The sequence below is a fragment of the Mangifera indica genome, chromosome 10, assembly GCF_011075055.1.
Source record: "Mangifera indica cultivar Alphonso chromosome 10, CATAS_Mindica_2.1, whole genome shotgun sequence".
Lineage (NCBI taxonomy): Eukaryota > Viridiplantae > Streptophyta > Magnoliopsida > Sapindales > Anacardiaceae > Mangifera > Mangifera indica.
In genome coordinates, this window is record NC_058146.1 from 17,293,529 (window position 1) to 17,305,566 (window position 12,038).

The 12,038-nt window shown below is 33.3% G+C and overlaps 2 protein-coding genes across 2 annotated transcripts; one reads left to right on the top strand and one right to left on the bottom strand.

Moving 5' to 3' along the window:
- Positions 1-3,845: 3,845 nt before the first annotated feature.
- On the top strand, positions 3,846-8,611 carry LOC123227661 (bifunctional purine biosynthesis protein PurH-like). Its single transcript, XM_044652757.1, has 11 exons — positions 3,846-4,172; positions 4,412-4,487; positions 4,877-4,973; positions 5,263-5,365; positions 5,499-5,632; positions 5,785-5,962; positions 6,259-6,413; positions 6,985-7,194; positions 7,451-7,798; positions 7,887-8,013; positions 8,210-8,611. Exons 1-11 carry the CDS (start codon positions 3,932-3,934, stop codon positions 8,359-8,361), a joined length of 1,821 nt encoding a protein of 606 aa, XP_044508692.1. The 5' UTR covers positions 3,846-3,931; the 3' UTR covers positions 8,362-8,611.
- Positions 8,612-8,968: 357 nt separating this feature from the next.
- LOC123227662 (50S ribosomal protein L7/L12-like) lies at positions 8,969-11,406 on the bottom strand. The gene is made up of 2 exons (XM_044652758.1): positions 11,233-11,406; positions 8,969-10,149 (listed from the first exon to the last, which is right to left on the bottom strand). Exon 2 carries the CDS (start codon positions 10,042-10,044, stop codon positions 9,394-9,396), a length of 651 nt encoding a protein of 216 aa, XP_044508693.1. The 5' UTR covers positions 10,045-10,149; positions 11,233-11,406; the 3' UTR covers positions 8,969-9,393.
- Between the last annotated feature and the right edge of the window lie 632 nt (positions 11,407-12,038).

The window sequence follows — 12,038 nt, forward strand, 5'->3', positions numbered from 1 at the left end:
TTGAAAAGTTTGACAAGTAGTTTGAGCTCAAGCTCGAGCTCGTATAGGGCTCGAATGGGTTCTATTTGAGTCCAGTCCTAGATATGGCTAGGTTTTTCTTTTTTTTTAACTGGTGAAAGGTTGATATTAGTTATTTTATTGGCTTCTAAAAATTGGATTTATTCATTGAATTTCCAAAAATGTGAATATGAACACGGTTCAAACTATATAAAACAATTTTAATAATAATTACTTAGGAAGGAGATTTATTCATTGGATTTATTCTTTTTTTTTCTGCTATGTATTTTTTTATAATTATTTATATAATAAAACTATATATAACAATTTTAATTATCTAATCAAGTATTTAGATAATATCTTATCAGTAGATTGGGTGATATTAAAATTAATGATAAAATAATATTTTATTACATGATAATATATTATCTAAATATCTAATTAGATATTCAAACTGAATGCTCATAATATTGCTTCTATTTTTTTTTTTTCAAATTAAGAAATTTTCGAAGAGTTATCAAGTTAAATCTAATTTAGTCAAGAATTCTATTACCCAAAATATTCAAAAAAAAAATTGATTTATAATAATTATATTAACTATTACTTATTACACATCCCATTATTTACATAATTATGTTGGCCAATTTTTTATAGGACAAAAAATTATCAAATAATAGAAATAATCCAAACATGAGCTGGTTTAAGCTAGAGTCAAACCGTAATGGTCAATTTAAACTCAATTAAATTAGTCAGAGATGTTGTCTAATGATTGTTAATATAATGAAAAGTGTTATGGATGTAATAAACAGTTTCATTAAAGAAAAATTCAAATTAAATTCAAACCAAACTACCAAATGGAAACTTTAGCTTGAATCTAACTAAACATTAAAATGAGTTGAATTAGTTTAGTTCAAATCTAATCCTAAATAGAAATATATTGTAACCAAAGCGACTAGATGAATAAACTATTGAGAGATATGGGCCAACCACTTGGGCCCAAAAGTTTTTTAATCTTGAAAGCCCTGAAAGGCCCAATTGGCCATCTTGGTAAGGTCTATATTCTACTTCACAAAAACATTAATTCACATGGCAAGATGGACATTCTTTAAGATTTTATATATTTACATATGTATTATATTGGAGACTTATGTTCATAAAATATTTACATTTGAAAATATTATGTTATATTTGTGAATAACTTTAGACTTTTATTACAAATAATATGATATTTCAATTAATTATATTAGTTGTTTTCTATCCTATTTAAGATATTGGAAGAAATTAAATCTTCACTAAAAGTTTCTAATCTAATATTTGCAATTTTAGTAATATTTTTGGGAAAAAAAAAATAGCAAATTTGCAATCCATTGCCACAAAATGATGTTGATCGATCATCGATGTAAAAGAATTAAATTTTTATAAAATATATAAAAGCACCAAATACAATGTCAATTGTTTGTTATGTTGGATTGATCGTTTAACATTGTAAATGAGAAGAAATTGATTTGTTTGCAAAGTAATTTTATTAAATGAGAGTAAATTCAAATTGAGTTTAAACTAATCATTATTTGAGACTCAATTCGAATTCACCTTTACTCAATACCTCACAGGCTAAGACTATTTATCAAAAGCCAAAAGACTTATCCCCTCCCAAGATTTAACCCATTCTCAAATGTATAGCCATATGGTTTAAAAAACTCAAACACCCGCACATGTATTGTAAAACCCAACCAAAATGATTAGTTATAAGAGATAAATTCATCATTTTATTATTAAACTCTAAAAACTTAAAAACTTATATAATTTTTCCCCTTTAGTTTAAAAAACGAACATTTCCCTTTAAATTAAGTTTTAAAAAATTCATATTTTCTTATAGGGTTTTTTCTTCTTTCTCCGGTGACTGGGATGTGTTCTCACCATTTACCGACCTTCCCACAATCTTTCTCCTCCCACTATCAACCTTCCCATTGTTGCAGTTTTGTTAGATGAAGACAAACCGTTTTTTTCTTTGTTTGACAAAACTACAATGATGGGAAAGTTGATCGATGATGGGAACGAATTTAGGTTGTCAGAGAAAAAAAAACCGTAGAGAAAAAAGTAAATTTTTTAAAACTTAATTTTAAGAGAAAATATTAGTTTTTTAAACTATGAGAGAGAATAATATAAGTTTTTAGGGTTTGATGATAAAATAACGATTTTACCCTCTATAATTAACGATTTTTGTTAGGTTTAATAGTCTATATATAAGTGTATAAATTTTTAAAACTCCTTAGATATGTATTTGAGAATAAATTAAACCTTGGGTGAGAGTAAGTCTTTTGGCCTTTATCAAATATATTTGGCCATTTACAAAATTTATTAAACAGATTAAGTATATGTAGTTTTATTATTTAGAAAAACAACCCATATTGAAAGGGACAAAAAAGTTCAAGTTTCTTATTTTTTAACTTGGGAAATCTCATTAAAATAATAATAATAATAATAATTGCATTGCATCCACACTTCTACACTAGTCTAATGTAACTTGCCAAACATGATAATTGTTAAATTCCTTACTAAATTAAAATTTTGCTTAATTATATTAATTTATAGTTATATTCTCCTAATTACCATAATTATATTATTTCCATTTATGAAAAAATAACTAAAATATTTGAGATACATATGCTTAATAAGAGTTACAAGTTATAAATAATACATTTAAAATTATGTTTATGTAAATTTATTCTTTAATTAAATCATCATGAAAAAGTGATGAATTTTGATAATATATTCATTATGAATTTTGATGATATATTCATTTTTACATATTTAGGTTAGATTGGAACCAAATTAAATTTTGAATATGGATTGATTTAGTTTTTGTTTAAATTCTAAATATTAAGTTCGAGTTTGAATTTCAATTAGTTCGAATTGATTAGAGATGTTATTAAAGAGTGTCAACAAAATGAGTAATATTATCAACGAAATAAATAATATTATCATATAATAATTAACGTCAAATTTTAACTAAGTTACTAACTGAAAATTTAGTTTGAATTTTGTTTAAATTAAATCAAACGCTAACTTGGTTCGAACTAATTTAATTTAAATTTATTTTTAATTTAAGTTAGACGCGTCAATTGGGTTGAACCGACCCATGGTCTAGCTTGAAGTTAGAGAAAATGGTTCGGTCCGATACTATAACATATTTGGCTCAATACATGGGCCTTTCGAGCATGACCATAGGCCTAGACGTAAGCTCATGGGTCTGCCCGATACCATCGACATAATATTAAAAAAATAATAATTAAAGTCAAATTTTAGCTAAGTTACTAAATTGAAAATTTAGTTTGAATTTTGTTTAAATTAAATCAAACACTAACTTGATTCGAATTAATTTAATTTAAATTTATTTTTAATTTAAGTTAGAGGCATCAATTGGGTTGAACCAACCGATGGTCTAGCTTGAAGTTAGAGACAATGGTTCGGTCTGATACTATAATATATTTGGCCCAACACATGGGCCTTTCGAGCCTGACCATAGGTCTAGACATAAGCTCGTGGGTCTGCCTGATACCATCGACATAATATTAAAAAAAAATAATTATAATATTAAAATTTAATAGGTGAGCTTGGTCTTATATAAATTGGGTTGGGCTGGGCCAACTCTGACATGGCCCATCGGGCCCATGGCCAACCGACCGAAGACCCCCTTACTGCAGCAGCCTTAGGCCCGCCCGTGGACACCTTTAATTCAGGTTCAAGCCTGGTGAAAATGGACGGGGCTTGGGTTTGACGGTAACGTTACCCAACTAGAAGAGTAATAATCCCCGATATGAAAACGAAAGCTTCGCGTTGACACAGTATCTTACTTAAATCAGAGTCAGATAAACCAAGTGCGAGAAAGGCGCTTTTTAAATTTAGTTGTCCAACGCCGCTCGCTTGAACAGACATGTTTAACTTGTCTGCCGTTTCTTCCGCCTCCACCGCTGTTGTAAAAATTGCCCAACCGTCACTTTCCACCGTGCCCTCTGCTGTTTTCCGAAAACAAATAACATCCGTTTCTTCTACCTTCTGGGTTCAAGTCCAGCCTTCTTCCTCTTCAGTGCGTTTCAGGTTTTGTCCGGTTAAATCCATGTCTCACACTCAAACATTTTCTGTTCCAACCCATGAATCTCAATCTTCTGCTTCCGGTACCACTTTTATTTTGGATTCCCTTTCAAAGTTTTTGTTTTTACTTTTACTTTTATGTTTCATTTTTGTGTGTTTGAGTTGTGGTGTTGATTGAAAGTTCTTACTTCAATTGGTTTCTGACATGGTTTTGTTAATACTTTTTGTAGTTTTGTGGGTGTGAATTTTATTGTTGGTCGAAAGTTTTGATTTTTTTAAAAATTTTTTGTATATGACATGGTTTTGGTAATGTTTGTTGTAGGGAAGAAGCAAGCTTTGATATCTTTGTCAGATAAAAAGGACTTGGCTTTTCTTGGAACTGGGTTACAAGAACTGGGGTAGATTCTTTGATTATACTTTTTATATATATTTATTTATATTTAGATAACTTTAACAATTGTTATGATTTGGGGGGTTTGTTTGTTTTCTAATGCATGTACACAGTCCATTTGTTTTATAGAATGATACCTTTGATAATTTTGTGGGAGGTTTTTGACATTTCTGAATAATTATGAATCCAATAACCCTATTTTTAAGTAAAGGTCGGAGTCATATAGTTGCTTGTTTGCTATCTTTTTCTTGGTGTATGCCAGTAGATGGTTGATAAGATGTTTGAAATTTGTTACTAGGATGAATGTGTGAGATTTTCTTAATCTATTTGTTGTGTTTGGCAAATTTTTGTTTTATGGCTTTATTATGAAGCTGAGGCTTTTATTTTGATATGCAGATACACAATTGTTTCAACTGGAGGAACGGCTACTGCTTTAGAAAAGGCTGGTGTGTCAGTAACTAAAGTGGAACAGCTCACCTCGTTCCCGGAAATGGTAGAATTTTTTTTCTCCGACTGATTTTTATCCAAATCGCATTGTTTTTTCACTAATAAAATAATAATCACATATTAAATGATTGATTAAAAATTGATTTTTTTGAGTTAGATCAGTTATGGATGTACGTCTTTAACTTGTTCATTTAGGCCTTAAGCTTGTTTGCGAACCAGATTCAACTCATTTCTTGTTAAATCCTTCATTTCCATGAAATTTCCTTTTTCAGGGTACTATTTTTTTTTTACTTTTGCTGTAACACTAAAGTATTAATCTTAGTTTTGTATTGCAGCTTGATGGACGTGTAAAAACTTTACACCCCAACATACATGGGGGTATTCTTGCTAGAAGGGACCAAAAACATCATATGGAAGCTCTGAATGAACATGGAATTGGTGGGTATTAATTAATTGCATTTATAATACCTGCCTGATCATTGGCTTTTCATTTTCTTAATTTCATTTTTCCTTCTGACATTTTAAGGACATTGGGACATGGTTCCTACTTTTTGAAACCATCTATGTACAGGTACATTTGATATAGTTGTTGTGAACTTGTACCCATTTTATGATAAAGTTACTTCTGTTGGAGGGATTGCTTTTGAGGATGGAATTGAGAACATTGATATTGGTGGCCCTACCATGATCAGAGCTGCTGCAAAGGTTAATTCCGAATGACTACAAAAACTTTGAAGTTGATAATGTTCATTTTCTTGGCCTGAAGCCAGTTAAAAAAATGTCATATACAATATCCAAAACCAAATTTAACATTCTTTTATTATCTCGTAATCCATCTAATATTACATTATGAACAGAATCACAAGGATGTCTTGGTTGTAGTTGATTCTGAAGACTATCCTGCACTCTTAGAATTTCTGAAGGGAAACCAGGATGAAGAACAGTTTCGCAAAAAGCTTGCTTGGAAGGCTTTTCAGCATGTTGCTTCTTATGATTCTGCTGTGTCAGAGTGGCTGTGGAAACAGACTTCAGCGGGTATTGTTTTGTTCCCTGTATGTGTAGTTATTTGGAACACTGTTACTAATGGTTTGCTATGAGAAAGTGGTTCTATGTCATGTAATTTCAGTAACACAAAATTGTTTCATGGATTGAGATTAAATATATTGAATAGACTGATGATTTTGGATGTGCTTTTGAAATGCCATTCTCTGATAAACCAAAAGTTTAAAACATTTTAAAAGTTTCCTTAGGAAGTAAATTTCAGTGAATTGTTTGCTTTTGTTCCCTCTCATGGGGAAGCTTGTTGATTGAATTGTTTTTCTGTTGTTTAGATAAATTCCCTCCCAGCTTAACAGTGCCCCTCAGACTTAAAAGTTCTCTTCGTTATGGTGAAAATCCTCACCAGAAGGCTGCATTTTATGTTGACAAGAGTCTTTCGGAGTTTAATGCTGGTGGGATTGCGACAGCTATTCAGCATCATGGGAAAGTGAGTATATATCAGAGCTATTTGCCTTTTTTCAAACATGAGCATACTTTATCTCCATCAATAATGTCTGAAAAGTTTTTCATATGCTAAATTTGTTAGGGAAACCTGTACTTTTGTTTTATTTAATGATGTTGGAATTCATTGAATAGCTAAAGAAAATTGTAAAAAAGAAACCTACACTCATTTTCTGGTGCCTTACATTATTCTAGTAGGGTTATTAATCATATTGTAATGAAAACTTGGTTTTACAGTGGAAAGGTAGACCAATCTTTGTGTTTTAGGAATATCAGGAACTGGAAGCAATATAGATTAAGAACTTGAGTTATTATTAGTATATGTAGTGCAGGAGTCAATGATATCACGTTGTTCAGAATGGAAGTGGGTAGAATGGTGATATAAACACTTGTATGGGTCTTGTTTTTACTCATTTTGGTTTAGTGTGGCTTTTGTACTGTAGTTTGAGGATTTCGCAGGATATGTTGATTAGCAAAATTCATCATATTAGTTGATTTTTCTTGGCTTCTGAAATTATACAGTTTTTGTATTGCTTTTTGGTTTTTTCTTGGTGCAGGAGATGTCATATAATAATTATTTAGATGCTGATGCAGCTTGGAATTGTGTATCGGAATTTAAGAATCCTACTTGTGTAGTTGTAAAGCATACAAATCCCTGTGGAGTAGCATCACGTGATGACATCCTTGAAGCATATAGATTAGCTGTGAAAGCAGATCCGGTCAGTGCATTTGGTGGCATTGTGGCCTTCAACATTGAAGTTGATGAGGTAATTCAGTACTTACAGCTATTAGGTCCAGTGTTGAATTGATTCTTAGGACTATCACTTCAGGTATCAAATTGAATTTTGTCAAGTTATACAGTGGTTCTGCTGGTGTATATCTAAAACAGTGTGATTTCCTTGAAATCACTGTATTTTCACTGAGAATTAAACCTTAGCTGAGCTTTAATTCTTGATGATTGGGTTCCTGACTGGCGATATATATTGTTGAACCTTTACTTCATAATTCTGAGTATGTGTTTAGGCCCTTGCTAAGGAAATCCGGGAGTTTAGAAGTCCAACAGATGGAGAAACTCGAATGTTTTATGAGATTGTGGTTGCTCCCAAGTATACCAAGAAGGGTCTTGAGATTCTCCGGGGAAAATCAAAGACTCTTAGGATCCTAGAAGCAAACAAGAATGAGAAGGGAAAGCTTTCGCTCAGACAAGTTGGTGGTGGCTGGTTAGTACAGGAATCAGATGACTTGACTCCCCAAGATATCCAATTCAACGTTGTTTCTGATAAGACACCAACAGGAAATGAACTTAAGGATGCTGAATTTGCATGGCTTTGTGTCAAGCATGTCAAGAGCAACGCCATTGTAATAGCAAAGGTTGGTGCTTTTCTATTGCTTGCTCTATAATATTCTCCAGAAAATGTCTGGTGGACTCAGAAGAATCTGATCCTTTTTATTTTGGCAGAACAACTGTATGTTGGGTATGGGAAGTGGGCAGCCAAATCGTGTAGAGAGTTTGAGAATAGCAATGAGGAAGGCAGGAGATGAGGTTAAAGGAGCTGCTCTGGCTAGCGATGCATTCTTCCCATTTGGTAATCACTATATCTTAAATTGACTTGCTCTAGCTTTATCTGAATAATTACCCTAAAACAAAATGCACCTGTTAAATAGTTACTGCACAAATTCTTGTGAGATGGCTACCATCTATTCTTGAGTGTGTGCTCATGAAGTGGTCACATGAAGTTTAATACCGTGTATTAATCTGGATGCTGCTTGTTCTATAAACAGCCTGGAATGATGCCGTGGAAGAGGCATGTGAGAGCAGAATTGGCGTGATTGCAGAGCCTGGTGGCAGCATTAGGGATAAGGATGCCATTGACTGCTGTAACAAATATGGGGTTTCACTGCTCTTTACCAATGTGAGGCACTTCAGGCATTGAAGCTGACTGGCCTTTTCTTTTCCATTTTTGGACCAAGCCATGTGCTTGAATCTTAGCACAATGTGGGAGTGGTTTTTCCCTTAGATATTTAGGTTGCATAAGCTGGCAATCATGATCTGTCATAATAAATATTCAGGGAACCACAGATTTTGTTTTCTTAGTGAGTCTTTGAACCTGACCTTGACAATTGTCACAATGGAGCGTCTTTCTTCTCCTAGAAAAAAGAATAAAGAGAAAACTTGCATTGCCATATTGTGAATCAAGTACTATGAACCCTAGATACCAACTCCAACCCATTATACATACCTTTTCTGATATATAAAATGTTAATATCAAACTGAAGTGCACAAAAAGCAGTTGGCAGGCTAAGAATTTGTAGATAAAGTATGTTGTAATTATTTGCCATTGTATATTCTTCATATATTCATTATAACACACGTTAATTGAACTCTTATAAATGATAAATTCAATTTTAATAATAACTCAAGTGGTATGACCTTGTAGAGATGCCGTGTTTTTTTCCACCTGCCTATAAAATAGAACAAAGAGATGTACCAGCCACAGGGATATACCAGCCAAAAAAATTTATTGGGGCAAATATAAATAATTTAATAATAAAAAACCCTATAATTTCTTAAAGAAAATTCCATAACAAAGATTATAGTATTATAGAAACATTAAAATGTGTGGGCATTAGGCAACATAACCAGGCCTCAATCTAATTATTTTCCTTTTTTCTGTCCTATCATGTAAACTACATTAGAATGGAAGCAAAAGAAACCAAAGGATGCCATGAATAATTTCACATAACTTAGGGACTTTCCTCCCACTGAAATGTTGGCACTACTTGTGCCCTTTGCTGATCAAAATTACCGCCCAATAAAGCTCAAAAATCAGCACAGTGAAAGTGATATAGCATCCACCAGTAAAAATCCTCACCCTAAACTTGATGAAGATTCAAAAGTGTCTAAGAAAACAGTAACTAGATAAAAAAATTCCAATGGAAATAATTTACCCAGTATCAGCTCCCATTCATTCCATAACAACTTTTGCTCCAAGAGCTTTCATCTTCTCAATTATTTGCTCACCTTCTTCTTTCGACACACCTTTCTTCAATATTGATGGTGCCTTCTCTACCAAATCCTTTGCTTCCTTGAGACCTAAATCAGTAAAACTCCTGACCTCCTTTATAATTTTAATCTTTGCAGAAGCTTCATATGATTCCAGTTTCACCTCAAAAACAGTCTTCTCAGGTTTCTTCTCTTCCTTACTTGCGGCAGCTGTTGCCTTCATTGCCATTCCAGCCAAACCAGCAGCACCAGGCTTCATAACCCCCACAACTGGTGGTTCCTTCATTCCCCGTTTCTTCATTATAATGGAACCCAGTTCTGCAACTTCAGCTAGAGTGAGTCCAGCAATTTCATCTACAAGCCTGAAAACACGCTCAGTTGGAGGACTACGATGCTCAGTGGGATCAAATGTAGCTGGATCATAATCAGCTGGGAGTCTTCTTTGATCAATCTCTACTTCCTCCTCTTCCTCGTCCTCCATAGCAGTTTGACTAAAGCCCCGAGATACCATCCCATTGAAAGTAAAAAAATTTAGTGCCGCTAGAGGACAAACGTTGGGATTTTGGTAAAACCTGTTTGGTACATTACATCTTAACCTTGCTATGAAGCTCATTTCCAGTTGTCTTTTTTTTTAACCAGCTTCTCCAAAAGCTAGGGATGTATTAACTAATAAATACTCAATATCAAGCACTTTCAAGTTACAAGAAAATTTTCATTCCTGAAATAAAACAAAAAGAAATAGTACAATATAATTAGAGACGTAGACTTCAGATAATAGCAATTTCAGAAATTGTTTTAAATTTTATCAACAATATGATCTTCACCTCAAATCACCCTTCATTTCAGGGTCTATAACAAACTACAACAAGATTCAGGAACTAAAGCCATGCAATTTAGAACAAAAGATTTACACAATCTTTAGATTTTGTCTTCAGGTCACTGGAATTAAAGCAGCAAAGAAGGTAACTCGACCATCAAACACAGAAAAATTTAAAAGAAACAAAACAGCCTATGACTGATTGAAGTAGATAACAGAAACCAGTACATCTTATTGAGACTAAAAAATGAAACTGCTTCAGATTCAAAACCAATGATATAAAGTAACACACATTACGTAACTATATATACATTGTTATTTGTTAAGAAACTGTCTCTGAAATTCAAAGCTTAACATTTTACCAAGAAACAATTTGTCAACGAGATTTCTCATCATCAACTGAAGCATGTCATTCAAAGTCTTGTACAATATAGGTTATGGTAGTGGCACTGAGGATCCAATAATGGATCCTGATATTTTGCAACATAAGTGCAGAGATAAGTTGGACACGCTAATTCTTAACATGGTGGTTCGGCCTGTTGCTTGGGAGCCTCAGTCCACAGTTATAATATTCACCACTTCTTGAGAAGACCTCTGCAGGTAGGGAACTAGCGTACAACACAATCCAATGCTATAGAGTTGTTTTCATTTAGAGTTAATTTCTTTGCAGTAATTTGAAGCATAAAAAGAAGGTGAATCAACTATTAAACACGAAAAAAGGAATTAAAAAAAAAAAAAACTTGACTCACTGAAGCAAGTCAACAGAAACTAATCTCATAGTTTCGATATAAAGATTGCATTTTTAATCAGAATAACAAGCTATCCAAGACAAAAAAAAGTAACCCATTTCAGATTCAACCAGAATGATTTAAACAAACAAACGCAGACTTCATTAACTCTACTTTGACTCTCAGTGATGCGTCCACTTCCGAGTATGAAATCAATTTCAATAAGCACTTGAAAGAATGGAAAGAAAAAACCCACTTGTTTAACGCTGCTTCCCGGCTTAAATGATGGCCAGTTCCGGCTCCGATGGCCGACTTCGCGGCGGCTGCTTTGCGATGGTGGACCTGCTGTGGAGTGGGGGGCCAAAATGAGAAAGCAATTGCGCCTGCTTAGGCTTAGTCGAGGTTTGGGATCAATGTTTTTAAGCCCCCCTAATTGTTTGATCTTAAGACATAAGCGGGGTTAAAAAATATTGAGGCCAAAGACTTATTCCCACCTAGGGTATAGTGAACTTCCAAATTCCCACCCACCAACTTTTAAAAACTCAAACACCCACCCATAATCAAATTTCTGTTAAAAATTTCAATTAACGTTAGGGGTAAAATCGTTAATTAGCACAAAATTAAAGTTTTATCACATTTTCTCTCCCATATTTAAAAACTTACATTTTCCCCCAAACCCAAGGTTTGAAAAGTGACAAAAACCCCCCTAGGGTTTGTTTCTCTTCCTTCGGTGTCGATCTCTCCTTCCCTGGCCATCGGCTGTCCTCCCTTCCCCTCTTATCTCTCCTTCGGTCTCTCTCTATAACCTCTCTAGCCGTCTTTAACAGTTTAATTTTTTTGTTAACTAACGATTTTGCCCCTAACGTTGATTGAAATTTTTAACGGAAATTTGATTGTGGGTGGGTGTTTAGGTTTTTGAAAGTTGGTAGGTGGAAATTTGGGAATTCACCATACCTTGGGTGGGAATAAGTCTTTTGGCCAAATATTAAAGGTAAACTACATCTTCATTATACAACCAGTAAAACTATGCATATGCAATTTTAATACATAATTTAGATATAT

What these genes read in the sequence shown, in the direction of transcription:
- LOC123227661 (XM_044652757.1), top strand. Translation starts at nt 3,932, where the DNA reads ATGTTTAACTTGTCTGCCGTTTCTTCCGCCTCCACCGCTGTTGTAAAA. An exon ending in TCTGAATGAACATGGAATTG is followed by an intron (nt 5,366 to 5,498) that starts GTGGGTATTAAT and finishes ATCTATGTACAG; the next exon opens with GTACATTTGATATAGTTGTT. An exon ending in GTGGAAACAGACTTCAGCGG is followed by an intron (nt 5,963 to 6,258) that starts GTATTGTTTTGT and finishes TCTGTTGTTTAG; the next exon opens with ATAAATTCCCTCCCAGCTTA.
- LOC123227662 (XM_044652758.1), bottom strand. Translation starts at nt 10,044, where the DNA reads ATGAGCTTCATAGCAAGGTTAAGATGTAATGTACCAAACAGGTTTTAC.